General features: G+C 33.4%; 2 protein-coding genes across 4 annotated transcripts; one reads left to right on the top strand and one right to left on the bottom strand.

Annotated features, from left to right (window-relative positions):
• The first annotated feature begins 8,478 nt into the window (after positions 1-8,478).
• LOC7477014 (uncharacterized) lies at positions 8,479-10,505 on the top strand. Of its 2 annotated transcripts, none has more exons than XM_002315564.4 (2): positions 8,479-9,212; positions 10,167-10,505. In XM_002315564.4, exons 1-2 carry the CDS (start codon positions 8,771-8,773, stop codon positions 10,409-10,411), a joined length of 687 nt encoding a protein of 228 aa, XP_002315600.1. In that variant the 5' UTR covers positions 8,479-8,770; the 3' UTR covers positions 10,412-10,505. The 2 variants fall into 2 exon arrangements, with proteins under 2 accessions (XP_002315600.1, XP_006378310.1); XM_006378248.3 differs by having other exon boundaries at positions 8,479-9,209.
• Positions 10,506-10,877: 372 nt separating this feature from the next.
• LOC18102455 (uncharacterized) lies at positions 10,878-25,985 on the bottom strand. 2 transcript variants are annotated; one of them, XM_006378249.3, is made up of 18 exons: positions 25,564-25,977; positions 25,314-25,372; positions 25,033-25,114; positions 24,726-24,793; positions 23,282-23,351; positions 21,697-21,778; positions 21,324-21,388; positions 17,084-18,070; positions 16,901-16,963; positions 16,770-16,816; positions 16,201-16,246; positions 16,003-16,082; positions 15,215-15,328; positions 15,018-15,099; positions 13,161-13,286; positions 12,176-12,256; positions 11,532-11,657; positions 10,878-11,199 (listed from the first exon to the last, which is right to left on the bottom strand). In XM_006378249.3, exons 1-18 carry the CDS (start codon positions 25,897-25,899, stop codon positions 11,110-11,112), a joined length of 2,604 nt encoding a protein of 867 aa, XP_006378311.3. In that variant the 5' UTR covers positions 25,900-25,977; the 3' UTR covers positions 10,878-11,109. The 2 variants fall into 2 exon arrangements, with proteins under 2 accessions (XP_006378311.3, XP_052312847.1); XM_052456887.1 differs by lacking the exons at positions 10,878-11,199; positions 11,532-11,657; positions 12,176-12,256; positions 13,161-13,286 and adding an exon at positions 13,322-14,379 and having other exon boundaries at positions 25,564-25,985.
• Between the last annotated feature and the right edge of the window lie 739 nt (positions 25,986-26,724).

Consider the following 26,724-nt stretch of genomic DNA (forward strand, 5'->3'; position numbering starts at 1 on the left):
TTCAAATATGTTTAGGTGGAAGATGTAATAGGTTTTTTCAAAACTATAACCCTTTTAAATTATAAATCACGCTTTTAAAAGTTAAAAACACTTGTTTTTTATGTGAATTTTATTAAAAAAAAAAAACACTAAAGCCATCCCGAACCAAACAAGCAAACACTCTCCTGGTCACGTGACTGCTGTGTACATTGGTTTTCCCTGTGAGAGTTGGAATCTCTCGCGACGTTTATCTTGTCCTCCTTTCTTGATTTTTTAACTCTTTTAAGTTATTAAACATTTTTATCTTCAAATTATTATTTTTTTTGTATTTTTATTATTTTAATGTGCTAATATAAAAATAATTCTTTAAAAAAATATATTTTAATACATTTTTAAGTGAAAAATTCTTTTAGACTCAAAGAAGGTTTTAAAATACCACTAGATGTGCTAGAGAATCTTAGAAGGTTTTTTTCCAGTTTAATCTCTTAGTGTTTTTTTGTTGATAATTTTTCTTCGTTGTTTTTTTTCCATTCCATGGGATTAGTCTCAACCCCATGGTCAGGATTATGGATTTCAAAGATTAACATAAGTTGACTTTGTTTTTTTTATTCTTTTATAAAATTAATTTATTTTTAATTTTATTATTCAACATTTATTTTTTTAACGGGTCTTCGTGCTTTTTTCTCACTTTCTTTATATATAGGGTTATCTTGATCCCAGGTTGACTTGGATTTTTTATTGCTTTTTTCTTAATTATTTTTCTAGTTTCATCGCTAAGCATTTTTTATTGAGAGTTTTGCTTGTTATTTTTTGGATTTTCCTTCCATGAGATTAGTCTCGATCTCATGATCACGATCATTGATTTTGAAGGTTAGCATGAGTTTGACTTTGGTCCTCTTTTTTTTTCAATTTTATCCTTCAACATATTTTTTTAGGGGAATTAATCTTCATGTTTCTCTCTTTGTTTTTTTTTTTCACTTTTCTCTCTATGGATCTATCATAATCTCATGTCTATGGTCGCGGGGTTAGTAAGTTAGCACAAGTTGAACCGTGTCTTTTTTTTCCAATGTTTTTTTTAGTTTTTTTTTATTTTTGTCATTTAAAATTGAGTTGTTTGATAGTTGGGCTTCATAGTTTTATTTAATTTTTTTGTTGTTGATGACTTTTTTCTCGTTTTATTGAAAAAAATTTATTATAAGAAATAAAGCTACTAGACACAATTGAATGCAAGGTCCGTATAGATTAAATATTTTAATTATTTTATGATCAAATATCAATTTATTTAATTATATATAAGCATTTTAGTTTGTGATTAAGAATTTTTTATATCAAAAAATACAGTGAAAAAACTAATATATTTATTTAAAAAAACAATTACCTCACTTACATAAAATGCGCGACTCACATTATTATACATAAAGTTAAATCATGCGGGGAAAGTCTTGTTCATCAAGACTCATTGCACTTTGAATTGGAACAGTGTTAGCAAAAGTCTTGTTCATCAGATTCATGACACTGTGGATTGAAACAATGTAATGACAGAGCTATCATTGCCACAAAGAGTTGCAAAGACTACATGGGGGTGGGGTTGTCTTTTTATTATGATGCATTTGGTATTGAAGGGACGGTTTGAGAGAAAACGGTTAGTGCAAATTTTGGTGGGACATGGTAGGGCTGCAGACACCTGGCAATATGGCTGTCATGCCCTGCCACACAGAGTTTCAAAGGTTGCAGGGGGTGGGGTTGTCTTTTTATTATGATGCATTTGGTATTGAAGGGACGGTTTGAGAGAAAACGGTTAGTGCAAAATTTGGTGGGACATGGTAGGGCTGCAGACACTTGGCAATATGGTTGTCATGCCCTGCCATATAAAGTTTCAAAGGTTGCAGGGGGTGGGGATGTGCCCCAGGCTGCAGACACTGGACGCTGGGGCTGCATGCCCTGCCACAGAGAGTTCCAAAGGTTGTAGGGAGGTGGGGTTGTTCCCCAAGCTAAAGACACCTGGGGCTAAGGCTGTCATGGCTTGTGTGCTAAGGCAAGACCCGGGCTCCTTGTTGCAAACCCAGGTGAGCGGGGTGTCTTCAACTTGGGGCACAAATCAGCACGTCTGGGGTCTGTAGACCCGCTTGGGTTTCGCGTCAGAACCCAAGGGTAATGGGTCCTGCGTTAGGACTCAAGGTTCTAGGGTTTTAGGTTTCTAAATATTATTATTTGTATTATAAATATTGTTATTTTTATTATAATTAAAAGTATTTATATAAAAAATATTATTATTTGTGTTATAAATATTATTATTTTCATTATAATTAAAACTATTAATATTAAAAATAGTATTATTTGTGTTACAAATATTATTATTTTTATTATAATTAATAGTATTAATATTATAAATATTATTATTTTTATTACAATTAGTATTATTAATAAATTTGAAAACAATTATTATTAATATTAAAAAATAACCATAAATTTAATTTGAAGGATAAAATTAAAAATTATCATTGTTATTGTTAATAATTTTTTAAAAAAATACTATTATTACTAGTGAAGAAAAATCATAATTTTTTTTAAAAAATTAAAAAATATAAGAATTTTGACAAACAAGTGAAATATTATTATTTATATTATAAATGTTATTGTTAAATCTAGTATTTAGTCACACTCAGCACTAAATCTTATATTTTTTTAATATTTTTTATAAAATAAAAAATTGACCGATAAATCATACACCATCTAACTAGTGGCCAGTAAACTCTGTTGACTGTGTGGCATTGACCCCCCCTTGAGACCGAGTTCTTTTTCCTTTCCATTTCTCAAGGGTTTCAGTTCTATTCCCGATATCTTTCTCCTCACAGAATGAGTTGACTTGTCAATAGTATATAGAACTCCCTCTCTCTCCCTCTCTCTCCCTCTCCGAGCCCACACATTTATACCAAGCTCGATAATTCAATCCGTAGTTTTTGGTACAGCCCATTAGGTCCATTGCCAAAGTAGTCTCTGCATTCAAAAACAAATAAAATTACAAGTCACGGCTGAAATTATTTTTTTAATTATTTTTTATTTGAAAATGTATTAAAATAATATTTTTATTTTATTTTTATTTTAAAAAAAAAACAGCACATCAATATATATATATGTATATATATATATATATAATTTAAATTAAAAGTATTTTAAAAATACAATTGTACCAGAAAGTCAAACATCATTGAAGTGCCAAAGTTAATGAAAATGGTCCCTACTCGCTTACAATCATGCTTTCCCTTCTTCATTTCTTTGGTAGATGTCAAGCTCCAAGCATTGTGCTACCGCAGCAAGTCTCTTTCAGGCAGGGAATCCGATGATGTATTTTGTACACATACAATTATGACAAAGATGCCCTAGCTAGCTAATTTGGCACCAAAATTATCACTCTTTACTGTAATAGACTGCCAGTGAAGAACATGTATGTGATGGAAAGAGAGATGTTGTCTTTTGCACTGCTCTGATAAGGCGTTTGTTCAATCGTAAACTCTGTAATCATGCTCTCTCGGTGTTAAAAGCAGGCCTGCAAGAGCACGCGTACTGTATAGTGTATACTATACTTAGCTACAAGGTCACAAATTACGACATGGTGACAGCGATTTAATTTGTTTTCTTGGAAGGAAAAATTGTTTGTTTGGGGAGAAGACTGAATAAGATACGAACGAATGATATATAGAAATTGAACTAGTTACGTGCCCCGCGCGATGCTGCGGGTCAATTATTTTTTGCATTTTAAAAATAGTTAAGATCTAAAAGTATTAGGTTTTTTTACAAAGTTATACCCAAGAGTCTCAGGTTTGGTTGCAACGCCTGATCCAAGAGTAATGTTTATAATATTAATAATAACATTAAACTTGGGTTAACCCTTAGCATAAAAGTGTCTGGATTGCAATACCAGACCCAATAACATTGGACATGGGTCTGGCTGCAAGGTTGTGTCATAAAAGTGTGATAATTTAATAAATTAGTTAAAAAAAAACCAACAGGAAAAAAAAACTAATGAAAAAAAAGAAAAAAAAATATGAATTAATTGGGTTAACCCTTCAAACCAGGTTAACCCGTTATACATTGAATTTGCATCGTGAAAGCTTGGTAGTTAAAAAGAAAAAAACAAATTAATGGGTTAACCCAGAATTAACTGGGCTAACTCGTCAAACCAGGTTAACCTGTCAAACCCAGAATCCGTGTAATGAAAGTTTGATAACTAAATAGAAAAAAATTTAACATTAACAATTTAAATTAAACAAAAAAAATTAATTAAAAAAAAGCATCAGCCTTTTCACAGTGAACTGCACTGTGCAGTTCACAGTCAAAGGCATAAAAAAAAACTAAAGGCATCAATCGAGAACTACTTAGAAAAAAATTTAATATTAATAAACTAAATTAATTAAATAAAATTAATTAAAAATAACAAATAAAAGAAAAAAAAACCTCTAAGAAGAAAAAAAACTAAATAGAAAGAAATTTAACATTAACAAACTAAACTAAATGAAACGAAAAAAATAATTAAAAAGAAAAAAAAAAGCAAAAAATAAAATAAAATTCATGTTAACTCGTCAAACCAAGTTAACCCGTTAAACCCGGGATCTGTGTCATGAATGTCTCGTAACTAAATAAAAAAAAGTGAATATTAACAAACTGAACTAAACAAAAAAAATTAATTAAAAAGAAAAAAAATCCGGGTTAACTCGTCAAACCATGTTAATCTGTTAAACCCAGTATTTGTGTCATGAAAGTCTGATAACTAAATAAAAAAAAATTAACATTAACAAACTAAAATAAAAAAAAATATTTATGAAAATAATAATAATAAAAAATTGACGGGTCAACCTGGAATTAACTGGGTTCACCCGTGAAACCAGGTTAACCCGTGAAACTCGAGATATGTGTCATGAAAGTCTAATAACCAAATAAAAAGAAATTTAACATTAACAAACTAAACTAAACGAAAAAAATTAATTAAAAAAAATAAAGAAAAAGGCAAAAACAAATCCCAAAAAGCATAAAAAAAACAGCTAAAAAAACTTAGATAACCTTAAAAAAAAAAAAAAAAAAAAAAAAAAAAAAAAAAAAAAAAAAAAAAAAAAAAAAAAAACCGTCTAAGGAAGGAGTCAGTGTTTTACTGTGGACTGCACAGTGCAGTCCACAGTAAAACACTGACTCCTTTTAGTTATAGTTTAATGCAGAAAGTCTTCGTTGAAATATTAGTATATTATTGCAGGAAAAAACTGAAAAATAAATTAAATCAAATAATTAAACCGTGAAAAAAATCGATTAATCTGATAAGAATATTTAAAAAACTGACCGGTTTGGTTCGGTTTTGATTTCATAAGCCTGAAACCAAAAAGCCGAACTGAACCGAAATTAATAAAAAACCGAACCGAATAAATCAAGCCAAACCGAAATCAAACCCATTAGAAGTTACAAAAAAACCCTCAAAAAACAATATAGTTTTTTTGTTTTTAATATAAAATAACCGAACCGAACTGAAACCGAAACCAGTCAGTTGGGTTTTTATTTTTGTTCTAAAATAACCAAACCGAATCGAAACCGATCGGTTTGAACCGGTTTCGTTTTTTTTAAATTTAGTTTGGTTATTTTTTAGGTAAAAACTGAACCGAATCAAAAATAATTACCCCTACTAACTGGTATTATCATTAGTGCATTGTCATTAAACTCGATTTGTTCGGATGGATGTAAAACTCGGTTGCTTGCTCTATAATCTAAGTTGGGTGAAAAAAAAATCAACTTGAAATTGGCTTAGTTCACTCGGTTAATCCAATCAAAACTTATTTGACTTTTAAATGTTTTTTAAAATATATAATGCTTTGACTTTTTAAATATTTATTAATATAAATTAATTTGTTAAACCAACTATCTGGTATAAATTAAATTAAAATAAATTATAAAATTTAATATATAAAATTTCATATAATTTCAATATATTAATTATAATGGGTTGCTCAGAACTCGAACGCGGAGCCCGTTCCGAATGCTTTTCTGATCTGGAAGTGGAGTTCTCATGAAAAGAATGAGACGTTGCTCTCCCACCCGATGTCTTTCCTCACTTTGCCCCCTGGTCCAGGCGGCGGCGGGTGCGGGAGGCCTAAGAGAATCTTCTCTTAGGTCCTTTTCTTTTCCAGTGCAACATCGGAAAGAAAAACCTTTTCATGCAACTTTCCGGATTTTATATTTTTCACATTAACCTATTTTTGTTTTCCAATTCCCTAATATCAAATAGACTTTCTTTTTGTCTTATATATATATATATATATATATATATATATATAAAAGATTATCTTGAGGAAGGCATAAATTACTCTTATTGCTTTCTTTCTATTTCTCCCAATGTTTCTAAAAAAAATAGGTAAATAGATATTTTTTTTTAAAAATAGTTTTAATATTAAATTCCTTTAATTTAGAATTGTAAATTAGAGGGATTGATCTATTTACTTTTATAGTATTTTTAAATATTAAATTCTATTTGAAATTCAATTCTTTAACATTCAAAAGGGTTTTAAACATGAGATTTTATTAAAATCTATAAATCAAATTCAATTTAAAGAATTTCAATTACGAGATTTTATTATTATTTTTTAATTAATTTCGATTTAGAGGATTTCAAATATAATATTACCAGTAACTTCAATAGCCGCACACATGGGAAAAAAAAAAAATAGTTATTTGTAAAGTCGCAAGCTTGTGCTGAGGATATCAATATATATATATGCTTATAATTAAGAATAAATGTTCAATTGAATCTCTAATGACTCTGTGCGAAGGTTACTTAATTCTGCGCATATTTATTTTAATCTCTCAATTTGATCGTGTCTTTGATGAACCTATAGCTTTTCTCACTGGAAATTAATTATATATATGATTTTGTGAAAGATCCGAAAAGGCTAATTAATTTTTAACCTGAAAGTAACTAATTAATTAATTCAGGAAACAAAAATCACTACGCTTTTGACTCTCAGTACATCGTCGGGGATTCGATTCTTATCATTGAAAAACTCCTCTTAATGATACTGAGTGTATGTACATTGGTAATGTAGTTGGAATTGTGTTTTGTTCCCCTCATAATTTATAATTATTTGGTAAAAAATTGAAACGTAGATTTAAAGATAGGTCCCACTAAAAATTGAGTTTACACCACTGGTTTTGTAAAAGTAAAAAATTGCTGCTTTTCGTGGCTGTCATTACCCGCTTTCCACCACTGTTCACTTAACACTTTGGAGTGAATTAATTCACTTGACACAGTTAACATGAACACTAATACTACTGTTTATTCAACTGTGTCGATCTAGTAAAAAACATTTATTTTTTTAATTATATTTTATTTAAAAAATTAGTATTTAATATTATTTAATGACATTATATAAATTAAAAGAAGATCCATGAAGACATATCATTTATAGAATTTGATTGCAATTTCAATTTTGTTTCTAATAATATTTTACCTGATTTTGTTGCATGCTCAAAAAACCATGAAAATTATAGTTCTTATCGGATAAATTTCATACGTGATGAAATTGTAGATAAGTTAATGGAATAATAAAAAATATTTGATATAAAATATTATTTATTTAATGATATAATAGTGGTAGTTAAATCTATAATAATTAAATTAAAAACCATCAATATATATTAGTTATTTTATAACCTCAATTTGAAAAGCATGTTTAACCAAAAATATTAAATTATTTTTTATTCAACCTCAATTTCAACCACAGTTTTAACTAAATATATATAAATATCAAATCAAATTCAATTAAAAGTACTTTATATAAAATAAATTTTTAAATCCACGACAAAAAAACTACCACAATACCAAAAAATATGAGTTGCAAATAGGTTAAAAAAGACAAGATCTGTATTTTAATTGTCGTTGTTTTTAGTATTTGTTTTAAGGTTTTAATGTATTGATTTTAATACTTTAGTACCTTTTATTTTTTAATATTTTTTAAAAAAATATTTTAATTAAAAAAATATTAAGTTAATGTGTGTTTAATGTTTTTTAAGATCTTAATGTATTGATTTTGAAAATAAAAACTATTCAAATAAAAATTATTTTAATATATTTTTAAGTAAAAAATATTTATACAAAACATCTTACTTAACAATACCAAATATATATAAAGCCTCAAATAAAGTAAAAACCAGTCCAAAAATACTCCATTAAACATAAAAAAAAAGGGGGATATTTCTACACTAGTAGAACTGAGTGCATGCAGAAGTTTAAATTAAACACCGCCGGAAAGAAAAGAAAAGAAATTTCATGAACTATTCATTTCCATTGCAATGAAAGGAGGACCAACTGATGATGTCGAGCATGAATGTTAGAAATTGGATTCTGAAATCTATGAAAATAATACATGTGAATAGCTAGCCAGCGGCAGCGTATCTCCGTTACATTTGCATATTTTTCTCGAGTGTCTTGTCGTATCTAATTTTATATAAATTGGACACCAGTCATATAGGCAGCCCTCTTTCACGGGCTTTTTCTAGCACTATCAACCACATAATTCAAAGAGAGCTGGCCTAGCTAAATACTGACACAGAGTGGAATTTGATGGCTTTGGCAGGTTCAATTCACTGATGGAGGAGCCTCTGGTACTGTAAGGGAATTTATTTCATTCACACACCTTCCTTCTAACTCAACCCCCACCATATCTTTATCTCTTTCTTTATCAGACAAGATTATATAACAAAAAAAAGAACTGCCACTTGTAGTCCCGAGCAACAAATTAGGCAAAGAAAACACGCCATGGATTGTTTTGTCGGCAAGAAAAAGAGCGACCAGTGTGAGAAAGGCCTAAGAGGGCTGACAGAGAAGGTAAGGCTTTTCCAAGAGGAAATGAAAGCTATGATGTACGAGAGAGAGAAAGAGACGAGAGCTTATGAGATAGACATGATGGTTTTCGCATTTAAAGAGGCAGAGTGGAAGCAAGAGAGGAAGAAGCTCAAAGAGGAACTAAAGAGATTGAGAAAGGCAGTGGAAGAGAAAGATGAGAGGATCAGGGTAATGGAGGATAGGTCAGTAGGAGAGAGAAGTGAGAAAAATGGAGAATTCTTGGGGACTCCTAGCTTCCTGGTGGAGCAAATGAGGGAGGAGAGAGTGTGGCGCGACGAGGCCGTGGATAAGTGGAAGAAGCTTTACCTTGCCATCAAGGACGAGCTTGATGATCTCATTCAGAGGACTCACCGTGGTGCATCTCTCTCCTCTTCCGGACTCGCACGCACGCACACTCACACACACGCACGCTTGCTCATGCACATATATTATTGCATCGGTGTCGGTGTTTTTCGATGTCTATTAACACTGCTAGATTTTGATTTAACGATCAATTTTACAGTTTCATTTGAATCCAGTGATTTAAGAATTTATGTCAATTACCGTCATTAGACTATTAGATTTAAATTCAACGATGGGTTTTTCTACTTTATTTAAATTAAATTTATGTCGATGCCGGCATTTTAGACGGCCTTTGCACGATTGCATGCACTGTGCAAATCTCGGAGATTCAGACATTGACAAACCCTCTAGATTCCCTTTATTTCATGCCATGTTGTCTTAAGAGTGATTCTTGAGGGGGTGAACTATATCCTCGTCCTAAGCTCACTCTACATCTAGTGCATGTCCACACACTAATTATTTGTGCTTTTATGCAATTTCTTTCAAATATTCTAGTTTTATCGTTCAATGTAGCAGAAACCTGAGAGTTTAGCGCATAGCATACGCTGCTAGAACTGGCATGCTCCACCAGTTCCTTTTGTCAAACATCCTAAAAAGTTGATTGGAGTTTTCCAGCAATGGGCCCAAATTTATGTTTTTGATTCTCTTGATGATAAAGTATTACTGTGTATATGTGGTGACAAGTGGCTGGCATCTTTTCACTTATAAAGTCGTTACTGTTTTAGCACGTCACTGTGATAAAACTTCTGGGACTTCCTTTTTCGAAAAAAGGAGTTGAACATTTTCTTTTGCTATCCATAAACATGTGGAAACGAAATCCAAGATTACAGACCACCACGACAGGGAGTTGTCCCTCTTCTTTGGTCAATTGATCATGCTAGTATATACTAATTAAGAAGCTACGACAGTACAGAGAATATAATCAATGAATGACACACTGATTTATGGCTGCAACTCTGTTTTGCAGAAGATGGATTGTACCGGAGAGCAGAGGAAGAGATGATTGAGGAGCTAAAGATGGAAGTGAAGGCCAAGGAGGGGTGCATTAAGGAGCTGAAAGCACGATTAGTTTTTGTGGAGAACGAAGAATACAGCAGGGCAAGAGAGGTCGATATTCTGCGGCAAAGCTTGAAGATCATGAGCAGTAGGAAGGCATCCAGCTTCTCTCGCAAACCCAATTCAGCACTTTTGAAACAGGCTAGAAAAGCATAACTAGCTTTGCTAGTAAAAACATATAGTCGATAATTGAAAGATTGTGTAATCTTATTAAGTCAACCCAAGCAAAGACCGACCAAACTTTGCATTAGTAAGGAAGTGTTTAAAAATATAGTAGTAATTACTTTTTAAAAATATAAATATTTTTGTTTGCAAAAATATTTTTTTAAATTATTTTTCACATTAATACATTAAAATAATTTAAAAAACATCAAAAATATATTAATTTAAAGAAAAAAAATTAAAAATTAAAAATTTTTTCAAATTTTTTTTTTGAAACAGGCTCTAAAACACTACCAACCATCCTCTTCAATTGGACAATGGACTTCATTTTGTTTAGGACCTCCAGCTGAGGATTAGCCTTGATGAAAAGACGATCAAAGAATTTGAAGGTAAACCAGGAAAAAAGAAGTTGCCGCTGAATAGTATTTTGATATTTAGATGCACAACATCCAATCAGATATGTTGTCATGAAAATGTGATTTGAATTTGAAATAAATCTTTGCTGTACAGGTACATTATTCCCTACCCCACCCCGGATTAAGTCTGTCCATGTATTCTTTTGATGGGTTTCCTATAAGACTAGCAGACTGCTAAATGATGCATACAGACACAATGACGGATATCTGCCGAAGAATTATTTCGGCACTGATTAAAGGAAGGAACGTACATGAATATACTTTGGCTGCTAGCGTTCAGATGTTACTGCCATCTTCGCTGGTTGGGATGCTATCTCTTCCACTGCTTTCTACCCTTTCAAGAGGCTGGTAGTTTGATCTCACGTTCTGGAAAAGCAAAACATAAACAGATGAATATCTGAGCAAGCATGGAGACTGGTGATTATGTAAAGCCTGTGGGAATACTTAACACTAGCAGTTTAATAAATGGACAAAAGACTAGAGAGTGAATCACTCCAACTATGTTATACTGAATATTTGGAGGAGGATTACAGCTACTGATTGTGTAAAAGCTTTTAGGGGCACAGATACGTGCAACTTTTAATAAGGGGAGAGAATTAATTGGCCGCATTTACCACATGGAACCATCAAGGAAATCAAATATATTATTTACTCTAATCAACTGGATGAAAATAATCATTTGACAAAATGATATGTACCTCAAGCAGTGTGATGTAATAGAAATCCTCCATATGCTGCATAAGCCCACTTCCATCTCGAATTGAACGGAATATATTTATTTCAGTCTGCAGTATTTTCTCAATGAGCTCCTTCTCACCTTTCATCTGCTCAAAATAGTCACAGCCAATGCTCACTAACCATATTGGTATTTCAGACGACTATAAAAATGAGAAACCAAATGCTGCCTCCATGGAAGTTGTTTGAGAAACAACTCTTATTATTATTATCACTGTTCTAACAAGATCCTAAAACTCTTTCATCAATATTCAAAACGTATATTCTTCCTCTCAACATGCCCTGGGAACCTTTTTGCTAATGAATAGTCAGTTTAGGAACCACTAGATCAATTTGGGATCCACTATCTTGCATTCAAACAATATAGAAGGGACCATTAATTTGGATTACACTGCATGTACAAACTAATTAGAGAGGTAGAATTAATTGACAAAATACTATATAACTAATATATAATTTTTTGTAGGTTCTCACAGCAACCAGTTTCTCTTTGTTAATATGAGTTAGATAGATTTCGGTTTCCTACACCTTCGCATCTGGGTCAACCATACAAATGATTAAGCTGTGGAGCAAAAAAATGGAGCAAGATTAAGAACAAGAAACATACAAATTCACTGACAACAACATCTGGTGTGGACTCCCCAATGAAATCACCTTGGTAGCCATCTTTCAAAAGCTCCAAATTTACCTGAACAACAAATGTTAAACTTGTATATAGCGGTACTCATAAGCTAATTCTTAAAAGAAAATAATCAATAATGGAAACTGTCATGTGTTCGTAACATCCCATCCATATGTAATATCAACCACAGTCGAAGAGTTAGTATTGTCAACTACATGGACATCTTTCATATATATTTGCTTCTTTCTTTTTTTTAAAAAAAATTAAGAACTCTACCTGTGAGTCAGTTAGAGAGTTTTGAGTCTTGGCCTTTTTTATCAGTTGTGAAGAATAACTTACAAAGGAGTATACAATAAGAGTTGATGGACAAACTACAATTTTAATCAAATACATCAAACATGCAAATTCACTAATTCCACTTGAGCTAAATTATGAAAGTCTGATCAGATAATACAGATGGATAAGGTCATTTCAAAAACAATAACAAGAAGCTAAAGAAAAAGAAATATGAATGTAAGATTTTCTTGTGGTGCATAAATTCTCCAAAGAAAATAAATGTCCGCCTGAAGCAATCAAAGTGTAGGTTTCAAAGGAATGCAGTAATTCAGCTTCCCTTGCATGCCTGAAGCAATCAATGTGCAGTTTTCTAAGGAATGCCTGTTGGGCAACAGCAATGGTAAAGCTGCAGAAAGTTCTGAAGCACGCAAGGGAAATTGGGTCACTGAAAAACTCAAATTAGCATTATCTGAGACAAATTTGGTGTTCTGAGATGAATTAGGTCCAATGACAGGAATTGGAATTCAACTGACAAATCTTGAATTTAAAGAGGATGCCATCTATTCCATTATGGAAGATAACACACTATAGCATATATAAAATGCATATCCAGAGACCAGAGGTTAATTTCACAGCATGCAGCAACTGCCATATGATTTCAGGGAAAGTGTTAAAAAAAAAAAAAATTACCCACCAAAGCATCTTCTAGTTCTCCAGTTGCTAGATACACAGGTTGAGCTACATGGCAATAACCCATCAAGCGAGGAACAGTAGGTACAATGTCTCTGTGGTTCACAACCCTCCAGCTATCTTTAACTTTCTGCAAATGTAAGCATGACCAATTCAAACACTAACCACGGTTTTTTAGTGTCCAAGACAAAAACAGGAGTAAAAAGACATATCTTTACAAGTACACTCTTCTTACACGCACATCATGTATCAATGTCGCATATGTATATGTTTCACACTTTCCCAAGCAGCATGAACAAACAAGTATTATGTCCCAGGCCATAAGACCCAAAGGACATGAATGACACAGCCAGCAATGCATCATTTTTGCCCAGCTTAAATTCAGAAAATATAAAAGCAAGGGGAGGGATTTCTATCAGATAAGCAATTGGGTGAAAAAATTAAACACGTATGTGCATTGAGTTTAAACTGAAGCAGACTAATAACATTAAGAGAGTAAGAAACCAAGAAGAAGCAGGGCCAGTTCTCATCAATGTAACCTACCAGATGAATGAGAAGCAATTGGGTGAAAAAATTAAACATGTATGTGCATTGAGTTTAAACTGAAGCAGACTTATAATATTGAGAGAGTAAGAAACCGAAAAGTAGGGCCAGTTCTCATCAATGAGATGAGAAGGTTTTTCTTTTAAGAGCGTCCCAGAAAAACAAATAAGGGAGACATATAAATTGATGAGCCTCATCAATTAAGGCTATAGATATCAAGTCGAGAAAAACTCAGTAAGAATAGTGACTGCAAAAAAAAAAGAAGAATGAGAGAAATACTAGAAGTAAACATAAGGTACATTTCACAGAGCTCTCTTGTAGTTGAGAAAATTGAAAGACCACCCTTGAATGTCAGACATGACACGATAACCTTACGGACAAGTATCTCGACAATTAAACCAAGTCATGAGATGCATCAAAGGGGACGTTGAAGCCACTTGCACATTTTTCTATTTGTGATTTTTTTGGAGCTGGAGAGGAGATCCATGCAATTTCTTTGAACTGAAGGGAGATTCATAAAACTTACCCCAGACCATTTGTAAGTTAAAACCTACAGTACTTGTCATGAGATCTATGCACTTTATCATGGGAGCTCACAGTCACAGGATAGTAAAGATATCTTATAGAAACCAGCTATACTTGGAAGTCCAACATTCTTCTCGGGTTTTCCTATAATTTTGCTGTAGTTTTAAACAAAAACAAAAACATCTTCATGTAATAGTTGCCAGAAGATCAATATTAACTCAACTAAGTCTCAATTCCAATCTATTAGGGTCACTGCATGGATCTGTCTCCTCCATTCATCTCTGTTATGGAGTCAGTAATCATGGACTAACTTTTTACAAGTTATTGAGACTCCAGAACATCTTATATCAATTCAGCCCATTCCCCACATGCACAGTGGCAAAAAATTGATGTGAAATAAGAAAAAACAGTTTCCTTTTCAATATGTCATGAAATTACAGGAATATGAAAAGATTATAAAAAAAAACATATCCTTTCATAAAAGCAGAAAACAAAAGGAAAGACGTGCACCAAAGACCAATTTGTAGTAAATATGTCTAATTGAACAAAGAAATCCAGAAAAACAAAATTTGAAAGAAGGAACCAGTTGCAGCTTTTAAGAAATGTGACCTAGTGTCGAGAACAAGCAAGCAAGCGATATACCCACATGTAAATTATATGAGAAAAAGTGCACCCCCATCATGATTTGACTTTAAGTTGTGCCAACAGGAAAAGGGAGAATTGCAACCCACCCATAAAAGAAATTTCTTGTGATTGAAAACAATTTTAGCTACAATTAAAAATTTACAGTTACCTGATTATAAACTTCTGCAAACTTTTTGTTACCAACTCTAGGAGATCCAAAGTTATACATAGCCACAGAAATCGCACCACGCCTAAAACACAAACAAAAATAGAATTCAATGTGTAATTGCATAATCTGTCAAAAGTGCCACTTGCAAATGCAATGGACTTACCAGGCACTAGCAAGTAAAAGAAGGATGAACTTACTTTACTAGTTGACTCGATGAAAGTTCAAGAGCAAGCAGGGTAGCCAATGCACCACCCAAACTATGACCAGTTACATAGACATGCCATTTAAATGGTGGCTCGGCTCCATTATCTCTGTCAACAACGATTTAACATTTCAAAGAACAAATCTATAGAAATTTGCAAAGTTATTTTAAACATTACTCTGCTTTGAATGTAATGGGAAAAAAAGAACAGCTAGTGACTACCAGATGATAGACCTGCAAACGTTATCTCACAGATGCAAGACAAAATATTGCAAAAATTTGAACCAAATTTCAAGACAAGAAGAATGAAAATCGATTCATTTAAGAGGTACAAGGTACAAAATGTCAAGAATGTATTTGAGATTACATGTTTAAGTTTTTAATCATACAAGCATATTAAAAAGCATCACCTATTCATGTATAATTTAATTGTGCACAAGCCAAAAACTATATGACTTGAAAATACAGTTAAATGCACCTATAAAGATGCATGAACTTGTGCGCTAATGCATCCCCATTGGCAAGAATCCCAGAAAGTTCACTTTAGAAAAAAATCCACACCGGTCACATATAGACTATATTAATTAGCAAAAGGACCTAGTGAAACCAACACTAAATGACTAAAACAAAGGAATAAGTTTAGTCAGCCTATATTTGTAATTAAAAATGTGTATGCACTCATATCTTAAGCATGATATAACACTGGTTGTTGCCCTAGAAGATTCTTTAGGATTTTAAAAGAGAAGCATGAGATAGTTAAACAGGATTAAAAGCACAACTTACACGTAGCTAATTAATAGTTTAATGATAGAGATGATTCGTATCCTGACTGAATCATAAGCACTTAAAAAACCACTATGAACCTGAAAAATTTGTAGCACAATCAAGTACATCATAATCATTGACAGTAGTAAGAGAGAAATTGCACATATTACTGGATGTATTCCGAATAATTATCAAATATACATATCATTTGCGTACCTGAACTTCTTGTTTAAAATCTCCACCAATCCTTTCAGGATTTAGCCTACAGAAGTAGAATGATGGTTAGCATAGAACTTATGTATAATAATGATAAATAAATTGAGAAATGATAAAGAAACATAGTTCATGCAAATCAATTCTAGAGGTTTACGGATGATATAGTCACATTACAAGATTTTAAAAATAAAAAAAATGTTTCAATAAAATGTGACTAGCAAATTGAATTTTATTATGCATTGAGGAAATACAATAGAAGTATGCACCATTTAGTCATGGAATTACTATGCAATCACTTCGTCATTTATCACTCACTCTCCCATTCCCAATGTCTCTTTCTTTTAAAAGTAAAAGAAATTTTGCTGCAAGCAACAGGATTCATCACATGCACAGATCCATGTCCACCAAATCAATGCAGTGCACTATTCTCACAAAATGCAACTGCAACATAAGTTACACATACAAACAAACTGACCATAAAGGATTACCAAAGTGAACCAAACAAATCCATGCATTTCTCTGGGTATGTGTATGAACAAGGCATGATATGCGTAGGTATTTGACATTACCCTGTAGGAACTACCATTAAATCAGTTCGCAAATCCTTCCAGCTTACCTGAAGAAAATAACAAAAATAAGCAATTTAAATAGAAAGCTAGATGACCCAACAGCACTTAGAGAAGTATAAAATTTAACATACTTGTTCTGTGCCCCTGAAAGCAACAACTAATCTTTTCCTTGCATTGTCACGCCAAATTGCCACCTGCACTTTCCAACAACTTGGTGATAAATGAAATGCAACCATGTGGTGTTTCATCACAAATAATGAATCACAAGATTATCACAAGGAAGATGGCTTGTGTCAACGATATAAAAATATCACCTGTGTATCTGTGGATGAATTGTCTAGAAAGCATATCTTCTCAAATTCAGACTTGATAAAACTTGAATGGCCCAGTGAAGTAGCAAGCATTGCCCAAGCCTCCATAGCACTTTCAGCAGTAGAAAAGAGCACTCTCATTTCCTCAGATTTCTTGTCTTCCAATGCGGTTCCATTCGAAGAGCTAATTAGCTTCTCACTATCAGAAGAACTCTTTCCTGAAACATTTTCTTCCTTATTTAATTTAGAAACAGCAGTAGTCAAAACCATCCATGCTCCCAGAACAGAATCAGTTTGCCTTAACAAATCCTGTGTCACCTTCTTTATTTCTGGAAGTGAAGATTGAATCTTGCTTATGGTAAGTGGGGCACTTGCTTTATCACTGTCCACCTTCTGACCCTCTGGAGTTGCAAGCCCTGACTCAACATAACCCGCTTCGGCAATCTTTTGTGACTGCAATCCAATTCTGTTCAATAAGTCAAATTCATCCCACTTTAATTCCAGAGAAACAGAGAAACCAAGTTTCTGAGCAACAGTTTGGCTGATAACATCAGCAAAGTTCTTCCAAAATTGTTTATCTGATTGCGTAGCTACCCCAGCTTCTGTGGCACCCAAATTACGTAAGCAGTCATTATCAGCTTGGGATAATACCAAGTTACTGTCTCCATCACGGTTCGTGTCACACACAGGGACTTCTGTGGTACTCTTTGTTTCTGAAGGCAAAGGCATGTCCGACACAACAGAGTGGTTGGAATTTGCTGCACCCAAGTCCTTACTGTTTGAAACTTGATCCGTCCAAACATATGGAACATTAAATGACTTCAACTGCCCAAAAGCATATTCTACAAACTGACGTGCTGGCATGGTTTCTGAGCCAACAACCATTTTTAGAGCTGATTCAAAACCATTTTTGCGAAGAAAATCTGACACAAAGGGGAGCCTCCACGGCCTTTTTTCTTCATCAATTTCATCAAAAGTTTTGTATTTAACCTGAAACCTTACAAGTAGCAAGCGTAAGTGGTACAAATTCAACAACAAAAAAAAAGTCCATCTTGGCAATAGATGGAATACACATTAACAAGTGCAACTATAAAGCTCAAGAAAAAACAAGAAGAAAAAGAATTTTATTGACTTAAACCACTGAGAAATTTTGGTACAGGAGAGAAGTCTTGACACGACTTAAAAGCATTAATCTACGTCAACAATGTTTCATTTGTTTTGTTTATTAACCAACCTTAATAACCAACGATAGGCTGCCAAGTCTCTGAATAAGGAGAAACAGTACAGAAAAGCTACCTGACTCTTTCATTTGTTTTGTTTATTTATTTATTGCAGAACTGTCAACAATGTTTCTGTGACTCTAGGAATTCTTTCAAGCTTTGGGTTTTAAAATGGAAAACTAAAAAAAGAAGAGAAACAAAAGAAGAACAAGCAAGATTGGGAAAAAAAATGCGAGCTGCTAACCCAACTCCAAATATATCAGAAATTGTCTCACAGCAAAACCCAAGAAAATATACAAAGAAGAAATCAACATATTGCAATAGGTAACAACTATCTTGAGTACTACATTACAACATTGAATACTATGGAGTATTTCACTATTAACCTAGTTGACTAAAAGTTTCTTTCTAGTAACAGTTGAACTGCATTGTCATTATACAAGCGACTGGCAGTCTGCATCAGCAATAACCACCAATTACTAGAATTACATGCAGAAAGCAGGCCTTGCAGTAAAGAATATCCCCAAATATACCAATGCATTAAATCCATAAAAAAAAAACCTTGGTAGAAAAGTGGCATGCCAAGAACCTCCAGTGATTAAAAAAAAAGAAAGAGAAGTTCAACAAAAATCTTGCATTTGCAAATTATGCAGAGACTTTATTTGAGTTGTCCTAGTTGCTCAAAGAGAAACCAACACCTTACCCGAAGTAATGATCCATATATCCATGTCAACCAAAAGGTTCACTGAAAGAAAGTTTAATATCCTCTCAAATGCATGTGAGACAATCCTGTTTACTTGATTGAAAGAAATAACTTAAACTGTGATTTAATGCCTCAAAAAAAGGTTGAGAAGTTATGTTGCAAGACACTCTAATTTAAGAAACTATAACAGGCCAAATCATGATATTACTGGTCTAACCTACCAAGAGCATCAAGATTAACAAACATGAGTGTGTTGATGCCCAACTACCACATGGAGCCATTTTCAGTTGACTAGGTTTTGACCAAACAAAATCTGATCAATTACAGAACACAGCATGAGCAAACATAAACCATTACCAACACAAAATAAATGCTGAAAGACTGGAATGTTAATACACTTTGGGACTTTGGTGTACATAAACCCATTGGTTTACCAAGACTTGATGGGCAAAGCCAGCAAGGATTAATAGCAAAACCAACCCAAGTCTAACAACGCATCATTTCAAAGAGCATCAGTCTTCACTCTTGTTATACTGTTTTCACTCTTCCATTTTTTAATGTCTATGATACCTTCTATTATACTCTTTCTAGACCTTTACGACCAAGCTTGTAGATATTGCTCATGATCCATAAGGCCTTTTTTAAGCTTGAAACAACCTTCACACTGATTAACTTCTCATTAAATCCATCTTCCATAAAACTGAGTTGAGAAAAAAAAAACACAACAGTGGTCATAGCAACGGCACTCGTCGAACATTAGATTTCGGAGAAACTTGCAACCCAGAAATGCCTGTTTGTTCAATATGCCTTCATCTGAAGGATTTACCTCCACTGTTTTACCGAACGTAGATTTAGTTAGTGCCCTTTGCCCTACACTATTTTCTTTTTCCCCTTTAAGGACTTTATTTCCTTTTTAAGGACCTCATCTCTTCCAATGCCTTCCTATCATGTTTGACATATTTTCTGCAAAATTATCAGGTGAATAAATTAGCTAGGGTCCCAGACATACGATGTAATGATAGGATGGAAATCAAAGAACAACTTGAAGGAGAACAAGAGATGACATTTTAACCAAATGGCAACACCTAGACAGAAATTCTAAATCGAAAGAAAGAAAAGTAAAAAATAAAATGTAAACTTAACGGGAAATGAAACAAAACAGGCAGCATTATTACCCTGAACTTGGTGGACCTCCTAGCATCACATAGCAATGGTTGTACACTTTTAAGGTAGACACTCCTTTATCCACGTTGAAACACCATGCATTAAATGATAAATGGTATTATCAAAGTCAAAAGAGGAAGAAATATGAAAGAAAAAAAAAATAGCAGCAGGAAGACGTGTTTTATACTCTAAAAGCATGCAGATTCCAAAGAATTATGTTTTTATGATATAACAAGCAGCAATATAAAAGCATTTTTTTCCCACAGAATACACATCGAAGTGCAATTCATGTATAATATAGCTGAAAGGAGGCTGAAGTACTCCAACCTATTGAAAAATTCCATGATTATTCTTATGTTGGTCCCATGTTTGTACGTGAGCTTAAATCACTATAATCATAGTCCTTCATGATGTCGGATAAGTAAAATCTATTTTCAATACCCAATTAACTGAAAAACATCATACAGAGTCTTTGGGCTTAGATATTCAAAAACTTCCTTGCATTGACCCATGTTAGGGAAATTCCCATCAAACAAAGATGCAATGGTAGATGGCAACATGACCAAACTCTGAAAATAAGGAAAATATTTCTATGCCAATTCTCTTGGCACTTCTGCGTTGAAATTCAAATTCAGAACATGATTCCAGAAGTGATGCTTTAAAATTTAGTATAGTTGAGCACACTGTTGTCATCAGACTCAGTGCATCAATAAGCTGATAGTTGTTTGAGCCAGATCAAAATGTTTAGGATGTGAAAAGCTGATATGTTTAGAACTAAAGACCACCAGTCTCATAACTCATTGACTAAAAAGCAACGCCTGGGACCCAAAGATGGATATTTCCAGGAGTTCCTTTCATAAGGACACTGGAACTCTTAGATGCAGCCACAAACCAAATAAGTTATGCGATAATCCTATTATTTTTTAAAAATACTAAAAACATGTTAAAGTTCCCAATAACGTCAGTATTAGGTGAACTAAGTTGTCATGCCTGCATGAATTTTTCCACTGCTTATTGTCTTAAATTTAAACCAGAGCTTGATGAGCCAGCCATGTCGAGGTGGAAGACACATAACAGACTCAACGGGGGGGAATTTCATACAATTCCTTGAAGATTTAAACCGCACTAAAAATTTTCTTTCACCGCAAGAACTTACCTCCAACTGCAACTTTCCGCCACCGCCCATCCCTTCCAGTTCAACCACCACCTCATGCAAGTTTCCTGGAAAGGCACAAGCCATTTAATAATTTTGGTAGAAAAAGGTATGCAGTCCATATATCCAAACTTCATCTGCTTACAGCTTTCATACACATCGAATGAACTTGTACTTATGGAATTAAACTAGCACACTTCACTTCATGCAATGAAATATCTTTTAGTAAGTGCAATCATCAATCTAACAACAAAAAAATCATTCTAATTATTATTAAAATTTTACTTGCAGAAAATCACTGATCCAAGTATAATGAAAAGCACAACACCTTTTCCCAAACAGTTCAGTGCATGCACAAGTTTTATTGAATCCTCACCGTCACAGAGGCTTTCCAGACCAATGCTTGTGTTCCCCATGCGCTTGTGTGGAGTTACAAGGTTTGCATCCCAAGCTGCAATCTGAAGCTCAAAAACACATTCCAAAGAATTACTTGTGAGTTGCAACTAAATATAAAAATGATAACTTCCTATTCTGAGCACATCCTTCAATTGTATGCCTCGGATCATGTATTTGTATTGCACAAGATACTTCAGTCCTAATTGGTATGAACAAAATCATCACCAAAAATGTCATTAATACCAAACTAGTAGTGGAGGTAGCAGACTAAAAACAGGAATAAGATATGATAATTAATGGAGATAATTGATCATAAGGCAAAATCCTTAATAGCATACCCTACTGGAACAAAGAGATCCTGCAAACCAATTATTTAAAAAGAATACCCCAAACAAGGATGATCCAGTCTGGTCAGTCCAGCATGATTATGACTGTAAGGCATGTTGATAGATGTATGTGAGAAGGTAAATTTAAAGTCTAATGCCAAGTCATAATTGGCTGGAAGGGCAACCAATGTACAGGCACCTGTAAGCCCTCTGGTGAGTGATGAAAGCCATTGGAGAACATTAACTATATAACCAAAAGGAGAACCCACGCATTCAATACTGCATGCACCTGACCATTTGGGCAATTTAAACAATGATACCATATACTTTCTAACTAACTATAACTGTGTCAATTATACAGAGAATGTTTCCCCGAAGATGATTGCGCTTTGAATACAGCAATCCTTTCCAAGCCATCCTCAACAAGTAACAGGCCTCACATCCACAACAATACAATATGAAATACATCCTAGGTCTAGAAGCCAGTCTTTACATTCACATAGAAGAGAAAATTAGTTTAAGAGATATCAGACACCTTGTAAAGCCATTTCTTCAAACCATGTAGATGTATAGATGGTAGAGATTAGTATTTAACTGCACAAAAAGGTTGAGGCGCCAGTAATCTAAATTGTAGTACTGGAAGCATTAACTTTTAGTTAGGGACAATAAATGGTCAAAGATTTTAGATTTAGAATGAATGAGAATTACTAAAGGACAAATTTCTTTCAATAACTAAAATATAATTATTAAAGAGCAGAAAGGGTGCAACACTGGTACATGGGAAGTATAGAAGAGGGGGAAAAAACTTAAAATTAATAAAGAAAACTCTCTCATTTAAGACAGGTGAAAAATAAGTGGAAGAATTAAAAAAAAATTAACAAGTAAAAAATGAGATCTCAATTAAAAAGCGCTGGTCCTTGATCCATAAGCTTGATCCCTTTAAATGTTGGGTTGTTCCTCTCCTTCCACTCCAATTGCCATATTTTCCTTTCTTATAGGAATCTAGAGATGATTTGTTGTGTAAATTCAGAAACTTGTAAGGGATATCCATGCTCACTTTCAGAGTGACTATAATAAGCATTAGAATTTTTTAGACAAGTATGCTATTGGAATTTGCTCATTTCTGTACTTAAGTCAAAACAGCAGCTAGAAAGAATGATAAAAAGGGTATAGGAACTTGAAATGTGCCCCCAGCACACTCCCAAATGAGAAATAAATTCAGAAGGAATAAGAATTTACCTGAAGATTTTTGGTCGGAGGCAGCTTAATGTTAATGGTGAAGTCCTCGTTCCAAGTTGGCTTCTTTTTCCTGCCATCATTGAATGATTACTTGTATCAAATTGTTTTTAAATTGTTAATAGTTCAAGAGCAAACTTGTAAGATTTTGCTGCTTCTGCTAGATTGCAACTATGTCAATGTGTAAATTTTGCACAGAACCCATAATATGATTGAGAAAGTATATCCTATGGAACAACCTAATGGTTAAAATTTTGGATTTTCAACATGGAGGTCTCAGGTGTAAATCATAGGATGAGTTGGTAGGAATTCGGGCTAACCTGCATCATGTAGTTGAAGGTCCAATGGGCCTTCTAATAAAATGAAAAGGAATAAATGTGATCGAGAAAGAAAACAACTATTAGTGGCATGATAGCTGTCTCCCAATAGAAATGGACAAAACATAGACCTAGTTTTGGGCTTGAGTTTTAAAACAGTTCAGGAAAAATTTCCAGTCCATAAGACTATTCTGCAGTCCTAGCACAAGCATCCTCACAAAACTCAATATAAGCAATGGCTATCACTCTAGCAGACCATAATGGCAAATATAGTACCACCTGGAACCACATTTCTCTGTGTTCCTTCTCCAATGGAGAGGATATAGCTGCATTAAGTAAGGAACAAAAAGCCATTTCAATGTGAAAAATCAAGGATTGACCAAAATTTTGAAGAAAAAAGGCAATAGGATTGTGAGGCTAACACCAATCTGTCATTTACCTCGGTAAAATGCGTTTCTTTTCCAGAGGAGATTGTGATTACTGGATTCAGTAAGGCATAAAAAATTTTCAAGATGCAAGTGGTATCAGAGGTTGATGAAAATTCAAAACAATGGCAGATAGGGGTAGTAAACACTAGAACTACACTCCCATTCATCTCAGCAACAAATTCCGGACACCAAAAATTAAAACAAGTGCATTAAAAGAAATAAAAATCAAATTGGAATGAAATTCCTAGCAATTTTAAGCAAACAAAGCGGGGTTCATGAAGATGAAGTAAAACAGAAGAAAATATAGAAAATGGGGCATACACCATATGAAATTTTTTTCTAACTTTACACTTCAGAGCAGGATTTTTAATAAAATAAGAGCATTAAATGAAATTCAGGTAAATGTTTCCTTTCAAATATTTCCTGCAGAGTTAATGAAATTTATCATTCATTCTCAGTTCCATTAGAATCTCACATCCCCATGAATGCTGCTATGAAAAGTTGTAATTTATACTAATTATTGCCTGATCTTAAACAAAGGAGCTCCAACTCCAATTGCTTAGTTCAAAGGAGAAAGAAGAAAGCATATGCTATAAAGTGCATAAAATTTTCAACATAATGAAAATTTTGAGAAGGATAAAGATTCAGCCTTAAGATTCAGTTTGTGTGTGCGAGAGAGATATGGAAATATCAACAGCTTACCCCCATTTGACCTTGCTTTTGACAACCTGACCATCCAGTTCCATAACCACATAAGGATCACTTGTTCCCTGGAAATACACCCGCAGTTTGATAAGTATAGCTGTATCTATGAAAATCAGAATGTGACTTTGTCGGTTCCTACATATAAACCTTGAATTCAAGGGAGTGGGGAACCAACAGAAAACACCAACTGGTTAGGGCTGTGCTTGTGTGTTTCCAGTTGCAGATGCTTTCCATGTAGGCAAGCATAAAAACTTGCACATAAATCCTATTTCTCAATGCAAAAAGGATAAATTCAATGACGCACCCATGGATCCATGGCTGGCAAATCAAAGCCCTTTGTCAATTTTATGAACAACTGGCCATCATATATCTCGCGTACAAATGACCTGCAAACATATCAATCAGATTTCAAGAAAAAAAAATAGTATGCTATTTGATTCTATTATTTGCTGCTAAAATAATTTCAAGAAAAAAAAAAAGGTCTGGCTAGACATAATAGCAAGATGCATCTTCTCTGCAACAACAAAGAGAGCAAGTAATGAATGTTTAAGCCTCTAGTATTACTAAAAACAGATGATCACATACTCTGAAAGATACACAGTCTTACAATCTGCAGCATCAACCTCGCGCTTCCCTACGTTTTCCTGATTAAAACAAAACAAACACACCAAATGAACATCAAATTACTCTGATTTTGTTACCCTGAATAACAAGAGAGCAAAACGAGTGCCTATTGAATTTCAAATTCTGTTTGTTTTCATGTGATTTTGCGGAAATTTTTATATTCAATTAAGACTTAAAAATTGAAATTAAAAATGAATTAAGTATTAATTACAGGGAGGCTAGTGTAGGCTTCGAAAGCGAAACCAGCAAGAACTACAGCTAGATTGATATCAAAAGGAGGCCGTTCCATCTCGTTCTCTTTCTCTTCTTGAACGGAAACCTCGTCGATCTCCTTATTATTTGTATTGTTCGCTTTAATAATACTCGACGAGAAAACTCCATGTCCGGTGCCTCGGTAGTGCTTCTTCTTCAAAGTTAAAACCCTAGCTTTCCAGGAAAATGAAGACGAAAACCGCCGGTAAAAGTTCAAATTTCGACTCATATGCGAAGTAGGAGTGAAACGGTGATAAAATGTGTGGTTTAGGTGGAGAGAAGTTGCCATGGCCATTGGCCAGTGTCTACTTTTGAGTGACGATGAAAGAAAGAAAAGGTCCGGCGGTAAATTTGGTTTTTGATAGTGGAAGGGGCGTCATGATATTTTTCTTTTTTGGTTTGGGTGCATACCGTGAAGACACGTGTACATAGTTAGACAAGGCAAGAAAAAAGAAGGATCGAGGAGAAAATTGTGGAACCAAGCTGGCAAACGGTCGTTTTTTCAGCGATCTGCCCCTTCACGCACCAAAATAATTTTTTAATTTATTTATTTTTATATTCAAAAAATATTTTTTAAAAAATTTTACTTTTTCAAATTAAATTTATTTTTATGATTTTAATTTTAAAAAAAATAAAAAAAAACTTATTTTAATATATTTTCAAATAAAAAACATTTTAAAAAATAAATATTATCATAATTTCTAACATTATTTTAATAATTTCACTAAAAATTATAAATACAAGTTAGTAGATTAATTGGTATACAGATTACATTAATACATGTCATGGATAGATTATGTGCCAAATCATGGTAACTTGGCATCGAGTACTGTATATTTATTTATATGATACATTCATTCGAGAGTGGTTATTTTCAGTTCAGTTTGGTTTTTATAAAAAAAATAATTAAACCAAAATTATTTAAAATAAAAAACTGAAACCGAACCGAAACCGGTTCAAACCGACCGGTTTCGGTTTGGTTTTTTAGGACAAAACCGGTTCAAAGCGGTTTGGCTCGGTTTTTGCGGTTTGGCTCGGTTTGTTTTTGTTTGGTTTTGATTTTTTCGGTTTCAGGCTTATAAAATCGAAACCGAACCAAACTAGTAGGTTTTTTTAAAAT

The sequence above is a fragment of the Populus trichocarpa genome, chromosome 10, assembly GCF_000002775.5.
Source record: "Populus trichocarpa isolate Nisqually-1 chromosome 10, P.trichocarpa_v4.1, whole genome shotgun sequence".
Classification (NCBI taxonomy): Eukaryota; Viridiplantae; Streptophyta; class Magnoliopsida; order Malpighiales; family Salicaceae; genus Populus; species Populus trichocarpa.